Consider the following 21557-nt stretch of genomic DNA (forward strand, 5'->3'; position numbering starts at 1 on the left):
CCTGTGTACGAATGCATATCCCTTCCAGCATGCGGTAATGAGCCACATTATAGGCCGAGCTGATTATCTGAAATTGGTTGTTAATATAGCTATTAGCACACTCAGAATTGTTCAACAAGTGCTGCCCAATCGCAGAATGTTTTTTTAACCCTTTCATGGGATGTGGGCTTCGCTGGCTGGGGCAGCATTTATTGCCCATCCCTGAGGGCAGTTAATAGTCAACCACATTGCTGTGTCTCTGGAGTGATTTGTGGGCCAGACCAGGTAAGGACGGCAGATTTCCTTCCCTAAAGGACATTAGTGAACCAGATGGGTTTTTCCGACAATCGACAATGGTTTCATGATCATCAGTAGACAGATATTTCAAGATTTTTTTATTGAATTCAAATTTCACCATCTGCAGTACGGTGGCACAGTGGTTAGCACTGCTGCCTCACAGCGCCAGGGACCTGGGTTCAAATCCGGCCTCGGGTCACTGTCTGTGTGGATTTTGCACATTCTCCCAGTGTCTGTGTGGGTTTCCTCCGGGTGCTCCGGTTTCCTCCCACAATTCAAAGATGTGCGGGTTAGGTTGATTGATCATGCTAAATTGCCCCTAGTGTGAGGGGGATTAGCAGGGCAAATATAGAATCCTACAGCGCAGAAGGAGGCCAATCGGCCCATCGGGTCTGCACCAACCATAATCCCACCCAGGTCCTATCCTTATAACCCCACGCATTTACACTAGCTAGTCCCCCTGGACTGAGGGGTCATTTACACTAGCTAGTCCCCCTATGACTGAGGGGTCATACGTAGGGTTACGAGAATAGGGCCTGGGTGGGATTGTGGTCGATGGGTCAAATGGCCTCCTCCTGCAGTGTAGGGATTCTATGATCTGCCATGGTGGGGTTTGAACCACAGCATCATCCTAGGCCGCTGGATTACTAGTACAGCGACAATAACACTACACCACTGCCTCCCCTATCACATCTAACAGTGGACATTTTGCAAGCACGGGTTGGTTGAGTATGGTCTGTACTCTCCCCACTATGAACAAATGAAGGAAGATGCCCTTCTATTTGATTCAGTCAGTCAGTTGTTGGGATGTTCCTGATATCACACCTGGCAGCAAAACTCATACACAGCATTATATTGATTCAATCAGGGCTTACTGGGATTATCCCATTCCTTCCTCAAGCAGAAACGTTACGACAGTCACTGAAAAGCAATAAGCAAAACAAATACCTTTTTCTTGGCCCTTCGCCTCTCTGCTTTCTTTTTCGCTCTTTCCTGGTCGGTTACGTGTTTGTCCAACTTGATTCCATTGTCCTGTTGGTAAATAAAGGCAGGTCATGGTTAACGTTGCAACCGCACCATGATGAATGCAGGAGTCGGAAAGCACAAAGCTTAATGTTCAGAAGGCAGTCAAGTAGAAAGACAGCCTGACACCATCAATCTGAGACTGGCTTTTGTACAATGCAAAGCTCAGCGACAGCCTACTCTCAATGCTCATCGCATAGATCAACTGAACAATGTGAGAGAATTCGCCCTGTTATATACCCTCCCCAGTATTCACTTCCCATACGCTCATCGGAGGCCAGGCAGATAAAGAGAGAACCATCTCACAGTACCCAGTGAGAGCTGACAACCTTCCACTTAAAAAATAAAAAAGCGGCCAGCATAATCAAAGACCCCACGCACCCCGGACATTCTCTCTTCCGTCGGGAAAAAGATACAAACGCCTGAGGTCACGTAGCAACCGACTCAAGAACAGCTTCTTCCCTTCTGCCGTCACTTGAATCCACCTAACCCGTACGTCTTTGGAGTGTGGGGGGAAACTGGAGCAGCCGGAGGAAACCCACGCAGACACGGGGAGAATGTGCAGACTCCACACAGACAGTGACCCAAGTCGGGAATCGAACCCGGGTCCCTGGCGCTGTGAGGCAGCAGTGCTGATCACTGTGCCACCGTGCCACCCACAAACAGCAATGAGATAACGAGATAGTCCGTTTTCTGTGATGTTGGTTGTGGAATAAATATTGACCAGGACACCAGGGATAGATACCCTGATCTCTTTTGAAAGTGTGCCATGGGATGGATGTGTTATGCCCACAAAAGGGGGCAGAACAACACCACCGATAGTGCAGCACTCCCTCAGTACTGCACTACTGTGTCAGCCTAGACTGTGCTCAAGCCTTGGGAGTGGGACTTGAGCCCCTGGCTTCTGGCTCAAAGACAAGAGAACTACCAGCTGAACCACAGCTGACATATTAATGACGTATTTGGGTCAAGTGAAGCAAGAGTGGTGACTGAGGTCAAAGGTAAAAGGCGTGGATCACCAGAAGGGTCAAGGGGAAAACAAAAATCTATTTCGGGTCTAACAATGGAAAGCTGGCTGTCATTACACAAAACCTCTATCCCAAAACCAAGGGTGGGATTTGTGGCATCCCTCCATGGTGTGTTTTGTGTTGGCAGAAGCAGTCCACCATTAGCCGCTGCCAATGGGCTTTCCTGTTCTATGCACCCCCACCCCACTGCCAAGGAACCTGCTTTGACAGTGCCACACAACAGACTTGTGAGAAGAGGAATAAAAGGGACAGTAGCAATGTGGATACAAAATTGGCTGAATAATAGGAAGCAGAGAGTAATGGAAACATATTTTACCGGCACGCCCGCCCCTGAGGCTCAGTGAACAGCGTTCTCCGTTGGCCTCGGGCAGGATTGTACGAACCTCGGGTAGACGTGCTGGTAAAATTCTGCCCATGGTTATTTTCGGGCTGGAGGAAGGTCGGTAATGGAGTTTCCCAGGGGACGTACTGGAACCTTGCTTTTCCTGATATATATTTGTTAGCGCGAGTGGGCGAACACGACCACTACGGACCCAGAGTCAGGTTCAACAATGGCACAGCTTTATTGCTTTTACGTCAACGGAGGTACAATCAGGACACACATACAATAACAGTCCCGAAGGTACTCTGCAGGCCTGCCAAAACGGGTTATAGCTATAGTCATACTCTGTGGTTGATGTGTAAATGGTTTGTTTATGGTTTTCTGATATGGCCATCCTGTTTAATGGGTTTTTAGGTGCGGAGTTGATGTGTTAAGTCTGGTGATTGCCCAGTCCAGGGAGGTGATAATTGCCTGAGATCTCCGGAGTTTCTTATACAATAGGTGTTTTATCAGGAAGTCTTTCATGTCTAGGAGACCTTCTGTTTGATAAGGGCTTCCTGATATCCTTGGAGCCAATTTAATTAAATGGAAGGTTATGCTAATGTGAGTTCCTGAGTCCCTTTGTCAGCCCTGTTTCTGCATTTTAAAAGACCTGCTTGTCTGTTCACACTTTGTGCCTGGGTGCTGCTTTGTCCTGTTTCATTTATTTGATTTTATTCTAAGAAATATTTAATCTAAGGAATCACAGAAATTTGTGTCCGCTTACATATTAATGATCTAGATCTTGCTGTGCAGAGGACAGTTTCAACGCTTACAGATGATACAAAACTTGGAAGTATTATACACTGTGTAGAGGACAGTATAGAACTTCAAAAGGACACAGACAAGTTGGTGGAGTGGGCAAATAGATGGTAGATAAAGTTCAACGTGGAGAAGTGGGAGGCGATGCATTTTGGTAGAAAGAACATGGAGAGACAATCTAAAATAAGGAGTACAATGTGTAAGATGTGCAGGAGCAGAGACTTGGGTGTTTTAGTCGATATATCAAGGAAGGTGTCAGGACAGGTGGAGAGAGCAGTTAATAAAGCATCTAGTATTCTGGGCTTTATTAATAAGGGCATAGAGTACAAGAGCAAGAAGGTTATGCTGAACTTATACAAGACACTAGTTAGACCTGAGCTGGAATATTGTGTACAATTCTGGGCGCCACGCTATAGGAAGGATGTGAACACATGGGAGAGAGTGCAGAAGAGATTCACAACAATGGTTCCAGCAATGAGAAACTTCAGTTATGAGGATAGATTGGAGAGGTTGGGACTGTTCTCCTTGGAGAGAAGAAGGCTAAGAGGAGATTTGATAGAGGTGTTCAAAATCATGAGGGGGCTGGACAGAGTAGATAGGAAGAAACTGTTCCCGCTTGTAAAAGGATCGAGAACAAGAGGGCACAAATTTAAAGTGATTGGCAAAAGAAGCAAAATGTGACGAGAAAGAACTTCACACAGCAAGTGATTGGGTCTGGAATGCACTGTCTGGAAGTGTGGTGGGGGCAGGTTCAATCAAGGCATCCAGGAGGGCATGAGATGATTATTTGAATAGAAAGGGGTAAAGTGTCAGGGGAATGGCGATAAGTCAAAATGCTCATTCGGAGAGCCGGTGCAGACAAGATGGGCTAAATGTCCTCCTTCTGCACTGTATTCTGTGAATCTCTGTATGGTTATACAACTGCACCAGGATCTTACTAAACCCAGAAAGCAATGCAACGGCCGGTGAATCTAGACAAACAAAACGTTTCTGAAAACTGCCACATTTGCAGGGCCCATGGTATTCGAGGCAAGGTACTAACATGGATTGACGATTGGCTGTCAGACAGAAGGCAGAGAGTTGGGATAAAAGGTTCTTTCTCAGAATGGCAACCGGTGACAAGTGGTGTCCCGCAGGGTTCAGTGTTGGGGCCACAGCTGTTCTCTTTATATATTAACGATCTAGATGAGGGAATGGGGGCATTCTGGCCAAGTTTGCCGATGATACAAAGATAGGTGGAGGGGCAGGTAGTATTGAGGAGGTGGGGAGGCTGCAGAAAGATTTAGACAGTTTAGGAGAGTGGTCCAAGAAGTGGCTGATGAAATTCAACGTGGGCAAGTGCGAGGTCTTGCACTTTGGAAAAAAGAATAGAGGCATGGACTATTTTCTAAACGGTGACAAAATTCATAATGCTAAAGTGCAAAGGGACTTGGGAGTCCTAGTCCAGGATTCTCGAAAGGTAAACTTGCAGGTTGAGTCCGTAATTAAGAAAGCAAATGTAATGTTGTCATTTATCTCAAGAGGCTTGGAATACAAAAGCAGGGATGTACCTCTGAGGCTTTATAAAGCACTGGTTAGGCCCCATTTGGAGTACTGTGAGCAATTTTGGGCCCCACACCTCAGGAAGGACATACTGGCACTGGAGCGGGTCCAGCGGAGATTCACACGGATGATCCCAGGAATGGTAGGCCTGACATACGATGAACGTCTGAGGATCGTGGGATTATATTCATTGGAGTTTAGGAGGTTGAGGGGAGATCTAATAGAAACTTACAAGATAATGAACGGCTTAGATAGGATGGACGTAGGGAAGTTGTTTCCATTAGCAGGGGAGACTAGGACGCGGGGGCACAGCCTTAGAATAAAAGGGAGTCACTTTAGAACAGAGATGAGGAGAAATTTCTTCAGCCAGAGAGTGGTAGGTCTGTGGAATTCATTGCCACAGAGGGCTGTGGAGGCCGAGACGTTGAGCATCTTCAAGACAGAAATTGATAAATTCTTGATTTCTCGAGGAATTAAGGGCTATGGGGAGAGAGCGGGTAAATGGAGTTGAAATCAACCATGATTGAATGGTGGAGTGGACTCGATGGGCCGAATGGCCTTACTTCCACTCCTATGTCTTATGGTCTTATCTGGGTGGAATTTTCCAGTGCCCAATGGTGGGTTCTTCCAGTCCTGTCGAGGGATTTAAATGGATTGCCACATCCGTCACAGGAAAATCCACAGCAACGGTGCTGGAAAATTTCAGCGCCTGTCCCAACTATTTTCAAACTTCTGTGGTCCACGCCAGAAACACCAGGTGCTGAAATCTGGCCCCGGGTCAAAACACCCGGCATTTGCTTAAATTGCAAATTACTCTAACGAGGTAGCTTAATCTCCAGCGAGAACAAATATTCAAGTGCATCGTTTGACTGTTGAGAATCACAACGGTGACATGTTATGTACAGTCCTGCCCACAGATCTGCAGTGTGGTTACCTGTGGCTCAGACCATTATTCATGTAAATTGAGTCTGTGTCTTATAAGTTCTGTTTGTGAACAGAATTCCCACTCACCTGAAGAAGGGGCTCAGAGCCTCGAAAGCTTGTGTGGCTTTTGCTACCAAATAAACCTGTTGGACTTTAACCTGGTGTTGTTAAACTTCAGACTAACAACGCCAGCATTAGTACATCACCCTGCATGGATACAACCTGACTGCCAACACGGCTGTGCTTTCCACAACCTGAACGCAGACACTCAAGAAAGGGTGTCAAAAGATCTGACTGCTCCCTCCACCCACATTGTCTGTACCTTTAAGACCTGGCTGGCTTTAGAGATTCGCATTCTAATTAGTATTCTGTAACTTGATTTCTGTGTCTGTGTACTGTTTGAGAGCAGATATCCACTCCATCTGACGAAGGAACAGTGCTCCGAAAGCTTATGGTATTTGCTACCAAATAAACCTGTTGGACTTTAACCTGGTGTTGTGAGACTTCTTACTGTCAAAAGATCGGCAGAGCTCAAAAATGCAAAGCTCAAAAAAGGACAGAAATAGGACGTAAGGCTTGCCAATATTTGATTTATTAGCTGCTGCTCCAGATCCAGCAATGGAACAGAAGCACATCCAATTATTTTTTTAAGACTGGTTGCAGTCTTGTAGCAAAAGTTGTTTGGGTACAAAGTCACAAGTTTCATCAGTTAGAGGCAGAGAGGACTAAACAGGACAGGAGGGAGGCCGCACAGGAATGCAAGTGAAAGTGAGAGAGCGAGAGAGTGACAAAGTGGCTCAGGGGTGTGAGTGACATTGGGACAACAAGCAAGATGAAGGGAGCGAGGCGGACAGAAGGGAGTTGCAAGGCAAAGCGAGTGCGTGAGATAGAATAAGACAGAGAAAGTATATACTAGATTAGTGTCACAAGTAAGCTTACATTAACACAGCAATGAAGTTACTGTGAAAATCCCCTAGTCGCCACACTCCAGTACCTGTTCGGGTACACTGAGGGAGAATTTAGCGCGGCCAATGCACCTAACCAGCACGTCTTTCAGACTGTGGGGGGAAACTGGAGCACCCGGAGGAAAACTCACACAGACACAGGGAGAACGTGCAGACTCCACACAGACAGTGACCCAAGCCGGGAATTGAACCCAGGTCCCTGGCGCTGTGAGGCAGCAGTGCTAACCACTGTGCCACCAAGCGAGAGGGCGAGTAAGTGACGAAAGAGAGTAGGGATGTGAGTGACAGTGGAACAGTAAAACAGAGAGCAAGACGGAGGGAGCGAGGTGGATGGGGGAGGGGGCGGGGGGGGGAACGGTGCGAGGCAGAAGGAAGGACATGAGGCAGAGTCAGAGCATGGGATCGAAAGCGCAAGAGAATATGACAGAGAATGGTGGAATTCCCAAAAAAGGAGATATTAGCTTCCTCCAGAAACACATTTTTTAAAAATGTATTCTTCAATCCTTACTTACAATAATTTAACTATTATTTACAATTCAGATCTTATTGTGTCCCCTTGGGGAGTTAGGGAGGATTAGGTGTCGCTACTGCAAACACGCAGATAGGTGACATGACTTTACTCATTCGACACATAATAAATTATTTTCAAGTTAACACAAGGACTGATGTGATGCGCCACTGCTTTCAAAGTCCTGCATTGGGTCTTATCAAGGCACAAGTCGAGTGCGGTTGATAAAAACAATTACAAGATAGCATTTGCCGTTTCATTATCCAGGCCTGTCACTGGAAGCTTGGCTCCATCTCAAAGCTGGGAAAGAGAGTGTGAAATGGAAGCTGGAACAGCTTCCTGGTAAATGGGAGAGATATAACCAACAGCCAAGCTTGCCAAAAATCCAAAAGTGTGGAAAACAGCTGGCCACGGATATTAAACTCATCACAAACAGAACACAGAGGGGAGTCTGGAGCAATAATGGTAATAGGGATATGCTAATGAAAATAAGGAAATGACGAGCATGCTTAATAATTACTTTATAATTATTCAAAATAATTATTATTAAAAAGTAAATTATCAGTATTTACAGTGGAGGAAGAGGTCAGCATGTCAGACATCCTCAGGAAACCAATACCAGGGCCAGGGAATCTCCAAAATTTACATGAGCAAAATAGCAATAACATCAGCGTGGAAGAGTGAGAAATCCCCAGGAGCAGATGGTTTCCATCCCAGAGTTTAAAAGGAAATGAATGAGAACACCGCAGATGCCCAAAGCTCTCACAATTCAGGAACTTTTGCGTTGGATTGGGAAATTACACATGTCACTCTGCTGTTTCAGAAAGGGTGAGGGGGGAAAATCAGGAATTACCATTCGAGTAATGACGTTAATCAGGCCATTGAAGTTGGCCTATTAGAATACGAGCTCCCTGATTAAGGGAGCAACTGATGGGCCCATCAGGGAGACTTTACTTTGTATATAACCGGGAGTGTCAGTTCCTCTGGGACTCCCGAAGGTAGACTGTTGACTTTACTTCGTATATAACCGGGAGTGTCAGTTCCTAAAGGTAGACTGCTGACTTTACTTTGTATATAACTGGGAGTGTCAGTTCCTCTGGGACTCCCGAAGGTAGACTGTTGACTTTACTTCGTATATAACCGGGAGTGTCAGTTCCTAAAGGTAGACTGCTGACTTTACTTTATATATAACCGGGAGTGTCAGTACCTCTGGCACTCCCGAAGGTAGACTGCTGACTGCTAGCACTCTTGTACTGCTGTTGGAATTGTAAATAAAGGGATTCTGGTGAAGGGACTTCCGTGAACATATTACATTTAGTCAGGCACTATCCTGACACTACGGAATTCTGATCTGTTAGGTGTAAGCACTGTTGCAGTTTTCAGCGACTGGATGATGCAGTATTCTTTTTTGATGATAAACTAAGCCTACCTCGGGGCAGTAATTTGCGATTTAGGCAAATGTCTGGGTGTGTCTCCCCAGGGTCACTCTGTCAGCCTGACGTCAGTTGTCAGATAAGCACTAGACACTAAGGATAGGGAGATTGAACATCTTGGAAAATTTTAGCCGATCAGCGGGATTGATTTGTAGAGGGTAGACCGGTGGTGTTGTGGTATTGTCGCTGGACTAGTAATCCAGAGCCTCAGGATAACAAAACGAAGGAGATTGCCATCGACTGCAGGAAGCGTAGTGGAGAACATGCCCCCGTCTACATGAACAGGGACAAAGTAGAAAGGGTCAAGAGCTTCATGCTTTTAGATGTCCAAATCACGCAACTGCCCTGGTTCCTCCCATGCCGACACTATAGTTAAGAAAGCCCACCAACGCCTCTACTTTCTCAGGAGACTAAGGAAATTTGGCATGTCAGCTACAACTCTCACCAACTTCTACAGGTGCACCATAGAAAGCATTCTTTCTGGTTGTATCACAGCTTGGTATGGCTCCTGCTCTGCCCAAGACAGCAAGGAACTACAAAGGGCCGTGAATAAAGCCCAATCCATCACGCAAACCAGCCTCCAATCCATTGATTCTGTCTATACTTCCTGCTGCCTCGGAAAAGCAGCCGGCATAATTAAGGACCCCACACACCCTGGACATTCTCTCTTCCATCTTCTTCTGTCGGGAAAAAGATACAGACATCTGGGGTCATGTACCAACCGACTCAAGAACAGCTTCTTCCCTGCTACCATCAGACTTTTGAATGGGCTTACCTTGCATTAAGTTGATCTTTCTCGAGCTACAGTCTAGCTATGACTGTAACACTACATTCTGCACTCTCTCCTCTCTGAACGGTATGCTTTGTCTGTATACCGCGCAAGAAACAATACTTTTCACTGTATACTAATACATGTGACAATAATAAATCAAATCAAATCTGGAACCCCTGGTTCAAATCCCACCATGGCAGATGGTTAAATTTGAATTAAATAAGAAGCTGCCATCCTTACCTGGCCTACATGTGACTCCAGGTCCACAGCAATGTGGTTGACTCTAAAGCATCATAGAATCCTACAGTGCAAAGAAGGCCATTCAGCCCATCTAGTCTGCACCAACCACCATCCCACCCAGACCCTATCCCCATAACCCCATGCATTTGCCCTAGCTAGTCTCCCTGACACTAAGGGCCAACCCATCTCACCTGCACATCTTTGGAGTGTGGGAGGAAACAGGAGCACCCGGAGGGAACGCACGCAGACACGGGGAGAACGTGCAAACTCCACATAGACGGTGATCCAAGCCGGGAATCAAACCCGGGTCCTTGGCGCTGTAAGGCAGCGGTGCTAACTACTGTGCCACCCATCCTTAGGGATGGGCAATGAATGCCCACATCCCATCAGCAAATATTGAAAAATATGGCAAAGCTGGTTGAAGTATTTGAAGAGGAACTAAGTCACTGACAGGAAAACATCTGTGAATTTATTTATATGAATTTCCAGGGGGCACTTGATAAAGTCTGTGAGCAGGGTTGAAGTTGAAGGTGGAAGAATTGAAGATGCATTATTTACCTAGTTAGGCAATGAGTCGACAGAGAGGGATAATGGAACTCTAATTAACAGGATGTGACTGGTGATGTCTAGAGATCAGCAATGGTGTCATTGAATTTTTTTTATTCATTCGTGGGACATGGGCGGCGCTGGCTGGCCAGCATTTATTGCCCATCCCTAGTTGCCCTTGAGAAGGTGGTGGTGAGCTGCTGCCTTGAATCGCTGCAGTCCATGTTCTGTGGGTTGACCCACAATGCCGTTAGGGAGGGAATTCCAGAATTTTGACCCAGTGACTGTGAAGGAACAGTGATATATTTCCAAGTCAGGATGGTGAGTGGCTTGGAGGGGAACTTGCAGGTGGTGGTGTTCCCATGTAGCTGCTGCCCCAGTCCTTCTAGATGGAAGTGGTCGTGGGTTTGGAAGGTGCTGTCTAAGGATCTTTGGTGAATTGCTGCAATGCATCTTGTAGATAGTACACACTGCTGCTACTGAGCGTCAGTGGTGGAGGGAGTGGATGTTTGTGGATGTGCTGCCAATCAAGAGGGCTGCTTTGTCCTGGATGGTGTCAAGCTTCTTGAGTGTTGTTGGAGCTGCACCCATCCAGGCAAGTGGGGAGTATTCCATCACACTCCTGACTTGTGCCTTGTAGATGGTGGATAGGCTTTGGGGAGTCAGGAGGTGAGTTACTCGCCACAGCGTTCCTAGCCTAGAATGGTGTGGAACAGGCTCGAGGGACTAAATGGTCTCCTCCTCTTCCTATGTTTCGATATAATTGGCTATTAAGAGTGATCCAAGATTCAAGCGTCAAAGCAGTCTAGAGATTTTCACAGTAACTTTATTGAAGAGTTAATGTGAGCCTACTCATGACTAATAAATAAACTTTAACTTGAGCACAGACGTTAAAAAGGCCCAAAAGTCAACCATAATATTTCAGCAGACTAATTTCGAACTCTTCCTCCTGAAATCTCTCCATTCCTCCCCATCTTTTCAATCCTGCTCTGCTATTGCTAGTTCCTCCTTCTTTCTTTAAGATTTTCTACAGGGTATAAGAACTCCTAAGCTATTGTCACCTTGCACTGTGAAGCTTTCCTCCTAATTCCTTTACCTTAAATCACATCTCTTTGATAGAGTCTTCGAATAGCTCCACTGGTCTCACTTCAGCTCCTCATCACGTCAGACCCTCAACTGTGAAGGCCCTTGGAAGGGTTTTTTGTGACAGTGGATGTGCTAACTGCTAAGCATCTATCACGCGGTATGATATGGAACAGGTTGACAATGCCTGCAATTTCAGTTTGCTTTGTTCTACATACATATTACTGATTACACTGCCTCGGGGTGGCATGGTGGCATAGTGGTTAGCACTGCTGCCTCACAGTGCCAGGGACCCGGGTTCAATTCCTGGCTTGGGTCACTGTCTGTGTGGAGTTTGCACGTTCTCCCTGTGTCTGCGTGGGTTTCCTCCGGGTGCTCTGGTTCCCTCCCACACTCCAAAGATGCATTGGCCATGCTAAATTCTCCCTCAGTGTACCTGAACAGGCATCGGAATGTGGCGACTAGGGGATTTTCACAGTAACTTCATTGCAGTGTTAGTGTAAGCCTACTTGTGATGAATAAATTAACTTTCAACATTGCAATATTTCAATATTTAAAAGTTCAACTCTTGCAGGATTTTCTGATTACAACCATTAATGTGTCTTCATCAAAGGAACATTACATCACAAATCGATATGTGAAGGGGAAAGCTGAGTGTTGATTGTGTTCAGGCTAAGTCTTTCAAGTCAGAGTTTAAATGGAGATCCTTTTGCCCACAAGTTAATGTGAAAGATCCTGTGACACTATTTCAAAGATGGACAGGAGAGTTCTCCCCAGTGCCCTGGCCAATATTCACCCCTCAATCAATGTCACTAAAACAGGTGATCTCATCATTATCACATTGCTGTTTGTGGGAGCTTGCTCTGCGCTAATTGGCGACTGTCGTTCTTGCATTATGAAAGCAACTACACTTCAAAAGGACTTAATTGGCTGTAAAGCATAAGAACATAAGAAATAGGAGCAGGAGTAGGCCATCTAGCCCCTCGAGCCTGTCCCGCCATTCAATAAGATCATGGCTGATCTGAAGTGGATCAGTTCCACTTACCCGCCTGATCCCTATAACCCCTAATTCCCTTACCGATCAGGAATCCATCTATCCGTGATTTAAACATATTCAACGAGGTAGCCTCCACCACTTCAGTGGGCAGAGAATTCCAGACATTCACCACCCTCTGAGAGAAGTTGTTCTTCCTCAACTCTGACCTAAACTGACCCCCCTTTATTTTGAGGCTGTGCCCTCTAGTTCTAGCTTCCTTTTTAAGTGGAAAGAATCTCTCCACCTCTACCCTATCCAGCCTCTTCATTATCTTATAGGTCTCTGCAAGATCCCCCCTCAGCCTTCTAAATTCCAATGAGTACAAACCCAATCTGCTCAGTCTCTCCTCATAATCAACACCCCTCATCACTGGTATCAACCTGGTGAATCTTCTCTGCACTCCCTCCAAGGCCAATATATCCTTCCGCAAATAAGGGGACCAATACTGCACACAGTATTCCAGCTGCGGCCTCACCAATGCCCTGTGCAGATGCAGCAAGACATCTCTGTTTTTATATTCTATCCCCCTTGCGATATAGGCCAACATCCCATTTGCCTTCTTGATCACCTGTTGCACCTGCAGACTGGGTTTTTGCGTCTCATGCACAAGGACCCCCCAGGTCCCTTTGCACAGTAGCATGTTGTAATTTTTTTCCATTTAGATAATAATCCAATTTGCTATTATTTCCTCCAAAGTGAATAACCTCGCATTTGTCAACGTTATACTCCATCTGCCAGATCCTCGCCCACTCACTCAGCCTGTCCAAATCTCTCTGCAGACCTTCTACGCCCTCCACACGATTCACTTTTCCACTTATCTTTGTGTCGTCTGCACTTTGGGGCATTATGAAAAGCAAGTATTCTTTTGTTCTTTTCTCACTTTCATTTGCAATGGATGAAATGTGTCACCGTCAGCATTATTCAAGACTAAATCAGATTCCAAAAACTGTCTGGGTCATCCAACGGAAACTGGACACCCTCCTCTGTATGCAAACAGCAGCCGAGGAGGTCTCGATGGCAGATGGAGTCATGGCCCTGGTGACTTCTTTTCTCCTGGGTTCACTCTCCAAGCTCCCTTACTCTACCTCATTCTAGGCACCCCCTGGATTCACCGCAACCTCGCCTCACGTCCACTCCAGGAGTTAACCCTCCTTCCACCATCAGGCCCACAGCTCTGCCAACCCCAGATGGTGCAATCATAGAATCCTTACAGTGCAGGAGGAGGCCATTCGGCCCATCGGGTCTGCACTGACCACAATCCCACCCGGGCCCTATCCCCATAATCCCATGCATTTACTCTAGCTAGTCCCCCTGACACTAAGGGGCAATTTAGCATGGCCAATCCATCTAATCCGTATATCTTTGGACTGTGGGAGGAAACCGGAGCACCCGGAGGAAACCCACGCAGACACGGGGAGAATGTGCAAACTCCACACTGACAGTGACTCAAGCTGAGAATTTAACCAGCATCCCTGGCGCTCTGAGGCCGCAGTGCTAACCACTGTGCCAAACACTGTGTCACCATGCCACCCTATCCTTTGACAGAAAATCCTATCAAGTGGGTGTTCTCAAGTTTCACACTGCTGGTTGTCACCTGTATGGAGGAGAGTTTAATTTGATTCCTTTCTCCATTCATTTGATGTGTTTCACCACATTCCATGGCACTTTCATCCATCTTCTCAAAGTTATCTGAAAAATCAAGAGGGCAGAAATAGTCGTGAAGGAATGGCTAACAAAAAAAAATCCAGTATGCAATGGAGGAGAAATCAATCTGACAAAGATAATGTGAGTTTTATGTTTCAAAAGCAATCCACATTTAACATTGTCTCCACCATGATTTAGCTGGTAGCATTGGCATATCCTAAAATGGAGGTTGTGGGTTCAAGGCCCACTCCACTAAGGCAACATACTGGCACAATGGTTAGCACTGCTGCCTCACAGCGCCAGGGACCCGGGTTCAATTCCGGCCTCGGGTGACTGTGAGATGTTTGCATGTTCTCCCCGTGTCTGTGTGGGTTTCCTCCAGGTACTCCAGTTTCCTCACACAGTCCAAAGCTGTGCAGGTTAAGTGGATTAGCCATGCTAAATTCCCCTTGGTATCCAAAGATGTGCGGGTTAAGTGGATTGGCCATGCTAAATTGCCCCTTAGTATCCAAAGATGTGCGAGTTAGGTGGTTTGGCCATGCTAAATTGCCCCTTAGTATCCAAAGATGTACAGGTTAGGTGGACTGGCCATGGTAAATGTGTGGGGTTACAGGGATAGGACAGGGGTGTGAGACTGGTTAAGATGCTTTTTTCTGGAGAGTCAATGCAGACCCGATGGGCTGAATGGCTCCTTCTGCACTGTAGGGATCTCATGGTTCCATTTAGGTTGAAGAACCACAGCAATACTGATGGAGTGCTGCACAGTCAGAGGTGCCATCATTTGGAAAGAGACTTTAAACACTGGCCGCACCTGCCCTTTCTCTATGGTGGAAAAAGGCGTAACAATTTTAACATAGGACAAGGGAGATGTCCTGGTCAACATTCATCCCTCAAACAATATAAAGGGAAAGATTTTTAGTACTGTGAGTACAATATAAAAGGAAAGACTCTTAGTACTGTAGAGGATCAGAAGGACCTTGGGGTCCAGGTCCATAGGACTCTGAAATCAGCCCCGCAGGTGGAGGAGGTGGTTAAGAAGGTGTATGGTGTGCTGGCCTTTATCAATCGAGGGATTGAGTTTAGGAGTCCGGGGATAATGATGCAGCTATATAAGACCCTCGTCAGACCCCACTTGGAGTACTGTGCTCAGTTCTGGTTGCCTCACTATAGGAAGGATGTGGAAAAGATTGAAAGGGTGCAGAGGAGATTTACAAGGATGTTGCCTGGATTGAGTGGCATGCCTTATGAGGATAGGCTGAGGGAGCTCAGTCTTTTCTTCCTGGAGAGACGAAGGATGAGAGGAGACCTAATAGAGGTGTATAAGATGTTGAGAGGCATAGATCGGGTGGACTCTCAGAGGCTTTTTCCCAGGGTGGAAATGTCTGCTACGAGAGGACACAGGTTTAGGGTGCTGGGGAGTAGGTACAGGGGAGATGTTAGGGGTAAGTTTTTCACACAGAGGGTGGTGGGCGAGTGGAATCGGCTGCCGTCAGTGGTGGTGGAGGCGAACTCAATAGGGTCTTTTAAGAGACTCCTGGATGAGTACATGGAGCGTAATAGGATGGAGGGTTATAGGTAGGTCTAGAAGGTAGGGATGTGCTCGGCACAACTTGTGGGCCGAAGGGCCTGTTTGTACTGTAGTTTTTCTATGTTTCTAACATCACTGAAAATACATTATAACGGTGCAGATTGTGGGAAATAGCTGGGGACCATTTGGCTGCCACACTTCCTACATTACAGTCATTGAAGTATTTTAATTTGCAAAGAGCTTGGAGACATCCTAAAATCATAAAAGGTGCTATATAAATGCAAGCCTATCATTCACTGATCCAAAATGTTGTCATTATTAAAGAGCACCAAGACGATATGATTGAGCTTTACACGGACAGGTGAGTTGGAGACACACAATGGGTCAATCTTAGCAAAAAGATTCTAAGTGCCAAACGAGCGTGAAGCGGGGAGAGAATCACACCCAATATTTTCGATTAGATAAAAATTCAAATCTTGTGCACTTAAGAGAAAAAAAGAGGCAAAGTATGATTCACGCCAGTAGAGGGAGTGGACGGAGGGTCTATTCTCACCAGGAAGCCGGTTCCTGGCGGTTAGAGGGCACTATTGCACATGCGCATGACCTCCCAGTGTTCCGTGTAAAGTGTACACAATTATTGCTCCCCCCACTCCTCTATTGCATCCCCACCTCCCCCCCCCGCTGCAATCCTGCCACCCTATCCCGGCTGATCGCCTCCCCCGGTTCACCCCCCCAGTCGATCGCCACCACGCAATCCCTGATTGCAGACTGCTAGCACCCCTTGCTCAGCCTCCCTTTCAGACTCCAGCTCCTTAGGCCCCACCCCATTGGCATTGCCTGGTGCCCGGTGGACAGTGCCAGGGTGCCAGGCTGGCAGTTCCAGGGTGCCTGGTGGGCAGTGCCAGGGTGCCAGTTCCAGGGTGCCTGGTGGGCAGTGCCAGGGTGCCAGGCTGGCTCTGCTAGGGTCTTGGGCTGGCAGTGTCAGGCTGGCACTGCCCAAGGGGCATTGCCCCCCCCCCCAATGCCACTGACCACCCAGGTGCTTCAATGGCCTCCGGTCCCACAGCGAGACCATCGCGTCTGGTCCCCGTTGCTCGCGACCATATGTGATCCTCGCCACTGGGGAACTTCCCCGGCAAGGTCATGAAGGCAAGTAAGCCTGGACAATTCCATCCCAGGCTCACTAATAATATCAGCTTTGCGCCCTTCTCGATCGCAAGGCTGATCATGTCGGCAATCCAGTGTCGGTATCATTGCAGAGGCGAGAAACCAGGCGCGACGCTAGTGTTTCACCTTTCTCACAATCTTACCAACTCACCAGTAAGATCACCCCCAATAACCTGTCACACATTTCTACAATATACCCACATCGGAGTACCTTAATTATCGTACCAATAGTCCTGGAGACACTGCCTCATTACAAATGGTTAACAAAGTATCTAACAGTAGCAGTCCACTGCCCAGTGGCTCACTGAGTAAATGGGCTGCCCTCAGACAGACCAAACTCAGAGCTAGCTCAGGGTATAGTGGCAAGGCATCGAGAGAGTAGTTAGCAAAGCATAGGTGATGGTGGGCATCACTAATAGAGGGGTCATGTACAAAAGCAGCAAAGTTATACTGAACCCAGATCCAGTCAATGAAAGACAAAAAACTGGTCATCAAAGAATCCCTACAGTGCAGAAAGAGGCCATTCGGCCCATCGAGCCTGCACCAACCACAATCCCACCCAGGCCCGATTCCCATAACCCCACATATTTACCCTGCTAATCCTATGACACTAAAGGTCAATTTAGCATGGCCGATCCACCTAATCCACACATCTTTGGACTGTGGGAGGAATCTGGAGCACCCGGAGGAAGCCCACGCAGACACGGGGAGAATGTGCAAACTCTACGTCAAAGTCATCCGAGGCCGGAATCGAACCCGGGTCCCTGGCGCTGAGAGGCAGCAGTGCTAACCACTGTGCCACCATGCTGCCCCAAAGTTCTCATAAGTTGATCGGGTTTCAGGTTTTGAGCAAGAAATGTACGGATGGGATGGGAGGAAGAGCTTAATTTATACAGAGAGCAGTAATTACCTGGAACCCGTGGCCTAGAAGAGATGGAAGACAATCAATTGAAATCGGATGGGGATTTGAAGGCAATTAACTTGCACGACTACAGGGACCAAGTGGGGTGAATGGAATGGACCAGATTGTTATTGTTCTACAGAGAGCTGGCATGGACTCAATGGGCAGAATAGCCTCCTTCTGTGCCATTAAGACTCAACAACTGGAGGTGTGGGTGGATTGGGGCTGGGTGGTGGAGGGGGGGGGGTGGTGGTGGTGGCAAAACAACCGTTAAAACGGGTTCAGATCCAAAAAAAGAACAACCAAATCATTATATGGTGTGTGCACGTCATTACAATTTAGCTTGACTGTATCACAGTGACATCTTAATGCTCAATGTTTCCACTCTCACAAAAGAATGTAAACCCACAGGAGGGAAAGAGATGAAGAATGGAAAGAAAAATCGACCACCCTTCATTTAAAACGACTAAACCATAGACCGGCTGATAGTTATAGCAACTCGGGCTGGAACAAAGTTGGACTTAATGTAATGTTGAATTCAGTGTTACGAGTTTAATCCAATCATCAGTCAAGATTTGGCGGGAGGCAGTTTCACCTTCACTGTTTATCTGCCAACATTTCAGTCCTGGCATGAAAATATATGTCTTTTTTTTTAAATCAGTAGGACACAATCCTGTGGCTAAATGTACTGTATGGAGTGTCAGTCCGCCAAAACAGGCCAGCAGAGACACACATCCAACATATAAGCTGTGTTGGAGCTGGCCCATTCCAATAAAGCAGAAGTGTGGGGAACAGGCTGGCTTCAGATTAGCCCAGGCCTGGAATAAAAGTATGAGTTAGTGAGTAAAACATGTACTTGTACTGTATCCCTGGTGTGTGGATGTATTTCTGACCTCCTCACCGTTCCAGACTTCACTCCATCATTAAGGGCCGTGCCTCCAATTACCAAGGTCTAAAGCTCTGGATTTCCCACCCTAAACCTAAAATCTTAGAATCCCTACAGTGCAGAAGGAGGCCATTCAGCCCACCGAGTCTGTACTGACCACAATCCCACCCAGGCCCTATTCCCATGACCCTCATTTACCCTGCTAATCTCCCTGACACTAGGGTCAATTTAGCATGGCCAATCAACCTAACCTGAACAACTTTGCACTGTGGGAGGAAACCGGAGCACCCGGAGGAAACCCACGCAGACACGGGGAGAACGTGCAAACTCCACACAGACAGTGACCCGAGACTGGTAATGAACCCGGGTCCCTGGCGCTGTGAGGCAGGAGTGCTAACCACTGTGCCACCGTGCCTCCCACTTCTCTCTTTTTTAAGACATTTCTTAAAACTTGCCTCTCTGTCCACCAGCCACACTAACACTTCATATGCATCAATGCCAAAGTTTGCTTTTTAACACTCCTCTCGGGTTCTGGTGAAAGGTCACAGATCTGAAACATTAACTCTCTATTTCTCTCTCCCCAGATGCTGCCAGATCTGCTGAGTATTTCCAACATCTTCTGCTCTTATTTCAGAATTCCAATCTCTGTCGTGTTTTTCTTTGGTCTCGATAAAGTTTGTTGTTATACCTGAGCCTGGGTCCAGCGTGTGCATGTACAGGAACCTGACACATCTGGTAGGAGTCACTCGATAGTATACATATGTGTATTATATGTCCAGTATTTACAGGCTGCACGGTGACACAGAGGTTAGTGCTGCTGCCTCACAGCACCAGGGACCTGGGTTCAATTCCAGCCTCGGATGACTGTCTGGGCGGAACGTTCCTGTCCCACCCGCCACAGCAGTTGTAGTGGGCGGGAGGCAGACCATACAAAGGTCAATTGACCTTGGGCAGGATTTTCCAGTCTTGGGACGGGCGTGGTCGGAAAATCCTGCCCTCTGTGCGGAGTTTGCATGTTCTCCCAGTCTCCGCATGCTCTGGTTTTCTCCCAAAGGTCACAGTCAAAAAATGTGCAGATTTGTTGGATTGACCATGCTAAATTGCCCCTTTGTGTCCCAAGATGTGTGGAATTAGCAGGATATATATGTAGTAGGGCAAAACCAAGAGAGTGTGGGCTGCAGTAGAAGAGGAGGGTATGGAAAGGGTTAAACAGACAGCTCTGTAACATTAGTAGATTAGTAAGTTTGCAGATGACACCAAAATTGGTGGCATAGTGGACAGTGAAGAAAGTTATCTCCAATTGCAACGGGATCTTGATCAATTGGGCCAGTGGGCTGACGAATGGCAGATGGAGTTTAATTTAGACAAATGTGAGGTGATGCATTTTGGTAGATTGGACCAGGGCAGGACTTACTCAGTTAATGGTAGGGTGTTGGGGAGAGTTACAGAACAAAGAGATCTAGGGATACATGTTCATAGCTCCTTGAAAGTGGAGTCACAGGTGGACAGAGAGGTGAAGGCGGCATTCGGCATACTTGGTTTCATCGGTCAGAACATTGAACACAGGAGTTGGAATGTTTTATTGAAGTTGTACAAGACATTGGTAAGGCCACACTTGAAATACTGTGTGCAATTCTGGTCACCCTATTATAGAAAGAATATTATTAAACTAGAAAGAGTGCAGAAAAGATTTACTAGGATGCTACCGGGACTTGGTGGATTGAGTTATAAGGAGAGGCTGGATAAACTGGGACTTTTTTCTCTGGAGCGTAGGAGGCTGAGGGGTGATCTTATAGAGGTCTATAAAATAATGAGGGGCACAGACAAGGAGATAGTCAATATCTTTTCCCAAATGTAGGGGAGTCTAAAACTAGAGGGCATGGGTTTAAGGTGAGAGGGGAGAGATACAAAAGTGTCCAGAGGGGCAGTTTCTTCACACAGAGGGTGGTGAGTGTCTGGAACAAGCTGCCAGCGGTAGTCGTAGAGGTGGGTATAATTTTATCTTTTAAAAAGCATTTAGATAGTTACATGGGTACGATGGGTATAGAGGGATATGGGCCAAATGCGGGCAATTGGGATTAGCTTAGGGGTTTTTAAAAAAAAGGGGCGGCATGGAGAAGTTGGGCCTGTTTCCATGCTGTAAACCCCTATGACTCTATCCACACTCACTGCAGGCGGACAGGACAAAATACAAATAACTACATCTCAGACGGCACTAAAACAGTCACACCCCAGGTGGTATCGCTCCAAGGTTACAACGACCATATGAGAATTGATATCAATTATCAAGGCTCCAAAACTTCGAGAGGAACCATTGTGCCTCTGAAAACTTAATTGTCCCACCTCCTGGATATTTGATTAACACCCCATCAAAATCAGTTTGACAAACACAAAGCTTTGATATTGTAAACAAGTGGATAGATGATGTCCACAAAGTGATTAAAGCTGAAGCAACCAAGATAATGGAACCATATAATCTGATCAAAAACAGAACTGTAACCAATTCAAAGTAACAATCTGATGACCTAATCAAAATGTAGCTCTTTGTAACATAAAAAAAATAAGAATATGTAAGAACTGATGATTAGCAGAGTAGCTCGGGAGCAGGCTGTAGTTACAGCCATAAGTTCTGCCCTCCCTTATGCATGTTGAATAAAGCCATTTTTGTTGAAGTGTTGCATGGTCTTGGAAGACTCAGTTCGTTCATTCCCTCCTACAAATACGTGGGGTAGGGCCTGGGTAGGATACTCTGTCGCAGAGTCTATGCAGACCCGATGGGCCCAATGACCTCCTTCAGCACTGTAGGGATTCAATGATTCTACTCTATTGACATGCCATTTAGTGACTCCTGTTGGCGTTGGAACTGGAAGGGAGAGCAGGGTGATTTGGGTCAATCGCTACACAAACAAAAATGGAAAGCTACAGCAAATAA

The 21557-nt window shown here is 46.6% G+C and overlaps 1 protein-coding gene across 1 annotated transcript in view; it reads right to left on the reverse strand.

Moving 5' to 3' along the window:
* LOC144500344 (uncharacterized) overlaps positions 1 to 21557 on the reverse strand; it is a 198724-nt gene that overhangs the window by 137507 nt on the left and 39660 nt on the right. The window contains exons 2-3 of the mRNA XM_078223092.1: positions 14094 to 14188; positions 1225 to 1308 (exon numbers count right to left, since the gene is read on the reverse strand). Coding sequence (XP_078079218.1) covers positions 1225 to 1308; positions 14094 to 14188 — 179 coding nt within the window. The remainder of the gene's footprint in view (positions 1 to 1224; positions 1309 to 14093; positions 14189 to 21557) is intronic.

This window comes from Mustelus asterias, chromosome 11 (genome assembly GCF_964213995.1).
Source record: "Mustelus asterias chromosome 11, sMusAst1.hap1.1, whole genome shotgun sequence".
Taxonomy (NCBI): Eukaryota; Metazoa; Chordata; class Chondrichthyes; order Carcharhiniformes; family Triakidae; genus Mustelus; species Mustelus asterias.